Consider the following 4,802-nt stretch of genomic DNA (forward strand, 5'->3'; position numbering starts at 1 on the left):
GACGTGGGAGGTCCGGTCAAAGGTTAGCCCCTCCCCGGAGGTCAAAGGTTCACGACGTGGGCGGTCCGGTCAAAGGTCAACCCCTCCCTCGCAGGTCAAAAGGTCAAAGGTTAGCCCCTCCCCTGAGGTCAAAGGGCACCATCAATCATTTTTATGTGACAGTATGTAGCCTATATTTACTACTCAGGCTAAGCCGGGTCTGCAACTGCCAATTCTTATTTGGCATGTTATTGCTACAATCCATACCACGACTGCTATCTATAACAGAGAAAAGAGACCCAGTGTTACTGATTACAGCTACAACATACTGTTGTTACATTATTCTATATAGCATAGTATGTACTAAATTATTAAAGTCAATAACATTAGAAAATTCAACATCACTGCAAATGCACAAGGTAGTGGTCAATTGTCACTGGACAGTCATCAGTCATTTGGCAGCATAATGGACATCAGGCAGATCATTGATGAAATGAGCATCACACTAAACTGGAATTGAATTGTCTGTATCAGATATCTTCAGTGAACCAAGGACAAGACAATGAAACACAAACAAGGTGCTATTAGAATAGAGGCTATCACATTTAATACAGCAGGCATACAGTTATACAGTATAACAGATGTGTCAGTGCTCATGACGACAATGATTCAATGTTTCAAGTTTCACATCAATACACTAAAGTTTATCTACTATATGTCACAGGTGGGAGGGACCACCCCTGTCGCAGGTCACACACTCAAAAAAATGAAACAGCTGTTGTTGGATCAAAGAATTTAAATGCGTTTGAATTATATAATATACTTAAGTTTGTGCATTTAAATTAAAATCTTAGTTTGGACAAAATTAGAAAAAGTAATTTTCAAATTTACACAGTTTACTTACATTAAATGAATGAAATAAAGTTGTGTTGGTTCTGCAGTACCGCACTTTGATCAGCAGGTGGCGCTGCACCAGCGCATGCGCAGATAGAACGCACATGGTTCACTCTTCTGATTACGGTCGGCCATTTTCTGCATTAACGTCTTATAAACAAAATTACTTTACAAGCGGAGAAAATGGAGAAAGTTCTGTCTTTATGTGGAGACACAGGTGAGATATTTTACTTATTTGCATTTATATTGAGATCATCAATAGATTAGAATTGTGAATTACAGATTACAGACCACTTAATTACCAGATATATTACACGTGTGTAATTGACTTCGTTTTCAGATTATTATTAGTCACTCTGCATATCTTTTTAATTCCTATGTAATATTTTCCACGTTTTGCACTTTGATTTAATTTAAATTCTCCCATAAAAAGACAAATACTTGTATTAAATTGCTAATTAGGAGCATTTTCACAATTTATGTAGGTGTGTGCAAATAAATTCATTTTGTCCCATGGTTTAGTATTAGTTTTTCAATAATTCTTTTAAATTGTGGTCTTTGCATTTCTATTTGATTTCAAATCATAGAACTAAACACATTTAACACTTAAATACACATTTAACACTTAAATAAGTTGCCATTTAGTTAAGTAACTTGTTGGTAAGGTCATCCAAAACATTTATACTACAGTTTAGCAGTTGGTAGTGTTTAATTATATTTTTTATATATATGTAGTTGTATTTTATTCAATTTAATTGGTGACTAACATCCTTTTCCACTTAACAGAGTTTGGAAGTTATGCCTCAGGAGTCCCACAAGTGGCTGTGCAGAGATTGTGGCTCATTTCACACATCCAAATCAACGCTTTTAAAACACTTCAGGTTAGTACATGGACACTATGGCCCCAGACAAGCATATCCATGTGCAAATACTGACTGCCCATGCACTTTTAAAATATGGAATGCACTGCGGTCCTACTTAAGCAGATGTGAGCAGTGAGAAGCAACCTCTAAGGCAAAATTTTAGTGAACCACATAAATTGTCATGTTTGTGCCGCCACTGACATTCCTTCATTAAATGAGTACTGAACGAGAGGTAAATTTTGTATGTGATCTGTAAGTGTTTGTAAAGACATACTCTTAAGTGTTGTTGTATTATAATACTTGTAAGGAATGTCACACATATCACTAACTATTTTGATTTGTTCTTTTAAAACCTTTATCAGGTTTCTGCAGAATTCGGTAGGATTACAACAATCCCTTTGGTGTCCAAATTCATGGGTCAGCTCGATCATTTCTCAACTCAGCTTATCAGTGTTTTCAGAAAGAAAGGAGGAGCAGCAGGACAAAAGATCAACAACATCATGTCAGTTTTGGATCAGGTATGCTCTCTAAACTCATCGTTTTAAATCTGGCAATATTTCTCCCAAATATAAGCTTTCAGTTATTATGCACTAAGCCTCATGTTATGATACCTCTTGTTTTTTTCTCTCTTAATTAGAACACTGAAGTTAATAATGGTTGCAGTAGGATAAATAATGGCTGAATATCTTTCTTCAGTGAAATGCATCTAACGCGTGGCATATCCGATCAGTTCAGATGCATAAGTCTTTAAAGAAAAACACAATATATCTTTTTGCAATGCGTGCAACTCAATCTCTGTACAGTGCAATGTGAATGTGTTAGCATGGTAAGTATGGTGGCACAAAATAAAATGTGGAGATTTTTTTTAAGCGAATAAAAAATGAGAACTATATTATATGGCGGAAGAGCTCTTAGTTTGCAGCACTTCGACTTCAGCGCACAGTAACATCATCACTCCCCCTCTCACTGAGTTTGAGTGAGAGGGGGAGTAGTCAAAGTGATGATGTTACTGCTCCAGAGGTCGAAGTGCTGCAAACTAAGAGCTCTTCCGCCATATAATATAGTTCTCATTTTTTATTCGCTTAAAAAAAATCTCCACATTTTATTTTGTGCCACCATACTTACTCGTGTAACTACTCATGTTACAGTCTTTAAATATGGAAAACATGGAAGTGTTTGGTCGCTTCTAAATTCATCCCTGTTTGGATCCTAAGGAATAAATGGGGCTAAGCTAAATGCCAACACATTCACAATGCACTGTACAGAGATTAAGTTGCACGCATTGCAAAATATAGATAGGTATGTATTAATTTGTCTAAGTTGAGCTAATAACATAGTAAAATATTGAAAAACAGTGGTGTTTTCCTTTAAAACCCATCTCAGTCAAAATGAGATTATGATTTTTAGTAAATGCTCTTTACAAGAAGTATACGTTACTCAAATAATTTTGCTTAAAAACTTGCTAAATACCACAGTCTGAAATCTCAATTTGTAGACCAACACTAAACGCATGATATAAAATGCTCATTTAAAAGAAAAGAGAAAGTTGCATTTGAACCCTTCATATGTTCTGTAATGTAAACCGTTCTAATGTAAAGGCTTGCGTATAGCCTTTAACCATATTTTTCAGAAGCATCAGAGTCGGAATTCATCCGACATCAAAAATTATTGTGTATCTTTATTATAACAAAATTTTTGGTTTAGGGTCATTTTCTTTTGTTTTCAGAGATGACCCTTATAGAAATAACATTGTCAGATAATTTGTATATAGCAATCGTTTTTGCAAGTGTGAAAAAGCAACCTGCTAATAATGGTTTCTTGTTACACTTTTCAGGGTGTTTCCATCGAAAAAAGACGTGAATGCATCCTAAAAGCACTTGTTGTTTATGTGAACGAAGACCCCTCAAACCTTGTGAAGGAGTACATGGTAATTTTAACCTGTTAAACATATCTCTAAAACCAATTTCCCCCTTTCCCCCAGATTTTATTTAATTATTTCTTTTTGTATTTGTTTTTTTAGGATGTTGAACATGAAGCCCAAACCATGATGCGCAACACCACCCTTGGGATCTACGTCATCAACCCTGAAGGGGCACATGCTACAGACCCTTACCAAGATGTTGGCATCATCATTGAAGGCATCAAAATACTTGAAAACCTTAACAATGTGGCACATGCGTGTTCTATGATGCTTGGTCTGATTTATGTATTCAACTTGGCCTACCCGCAAGATTTGAGGTACACTTTGAGATATTTCAAAAGCTTTTGATGGAGCTAGATGCCAACAAGCTGTCAAACAAGGTCCATGTCCTGAAAAATAAGCTTCTTTTCTAAGTACTAAGTTGAGGTCAGGATCAAGTGATGGTACTTATGTTTCTGCAATGTTACACTGCAAAAAATGATTTTCAAGAAAATTCTTAGTATTTTTGTCTTGTTTTCAGTAAAAATATTTACATTTTTTAAAATTAAGATGCTTTTTCTTGATGAGCAAAAGGATCCAAGAAAATAACTCTAGTTTTTAGATCAAAAAAATCTAATTAAATTTATTTTGTGCATAAAACAAGCAAAAAAACTGCCAATGGGGTAAGCTATTTTTTTTTTAGATTTTTTTCTTGAATTTACCGTTTAAGAAAAATGTTAAATATTTCTTGCTTACCCCATTGGCAGTTTTTGTTTGCTTGTTTTATGCACAAAATAACTTTAATTTGATATTTTTGGTCTAAAAACTAGTTATTTTCTTGGGTCGTTTTGCTCATCAAGAAAAAGCATCTTAATTTAATAATTTTTTTATATTTTTACTGTAAACAAGACAAAAATACTAAGAATTTTTTTCTTAAATCATTTTTTTGCAGTGTATACTGTTGACTGTTACAGTAAATTTGTTCCAGTACTGCCATGTTACACTTCTTTCAGAATTTATCTTTAGCATTGTTACTTTTCCCAATTTAAAGAGGCACAGACTGCAAGAGAGACTTTTCTGCCACTTAATTTCATTTATAGGCAATGTGCCTTTTATTTCTGTATTTTATTGTATTTTGCTTTTAATAAGAAAATGGAAAGAAGTTT

General features: G+C 34.4%; 1 protein-coding gene across 1 annotated transcript; it reads left to right on the forward strand.

Moving 5' to 3' along the window:
• The first annotated feature begins 1,056 nt into the window (after positions 1-1,056).
• On the forward strand, positions 1,057-4,311 carry LOC135734361 (uncharacterized). The gene is made up of 5 exons (XM_065253245.2): positions 1,057-1,090; positions 1,660-1,754; positions 2,099-2,254; positions 3,571-3,663; positions 3,757-4,311. The coding sequence occupies exons 1-5, from the start codon at positions 1,057-1,059 to the stop codon at positions 4,003-4,005; spliced, it is 627 nt and encodes a 208-aa protein (XP_065109317.1). The 3' UTR covers positions 4,006-4,311.
• The last annotated feature ends 491 nt before the right edge of the window (positions 4,312-4,802 follow it).

This window comes from Paramisgurnus dabryanus, chromosome 7 (genome assembly GCF_030506205.2).
Source record: "Paramisgurnus dabryanus chromosome 7, PD_genome_1.1, whole genome shotgun sequence".
Lineage (NCBI taxonomy): Eukaryota > Metazoa > Chordata > Actinopteri > Cypriniformes > Cobitidae > Paramisgurnus > Paramisgurnus dabryanus.

What these genes read in the sequence shown, in the direction of transcription:
- LOC135734361 (XM_065253245.2), top strand. Translation starts at nt 1,057, where the DNA reads ATGGAGAAAGTTCTGTCTTTATGTGGAGACACAG. An exon ending in TCATGTCAGTTTTGGATCAG is followed by an intron (nt 2,255 to 3,570) that starts GTATGCTCTCTA and finishes TACACTTTTCAG; the next exon opens with GGTGTTTCCATCGAAAAAAG. An exon ending in ACCTTGTGAAGGAGTACATG is followed by an intron (nt 3,664 to 3,756) that starts GTAATTTTAACC and finishes TTGTTTTTTTAG; the next exon opens with GATGTTGAACATGAAGCCCA.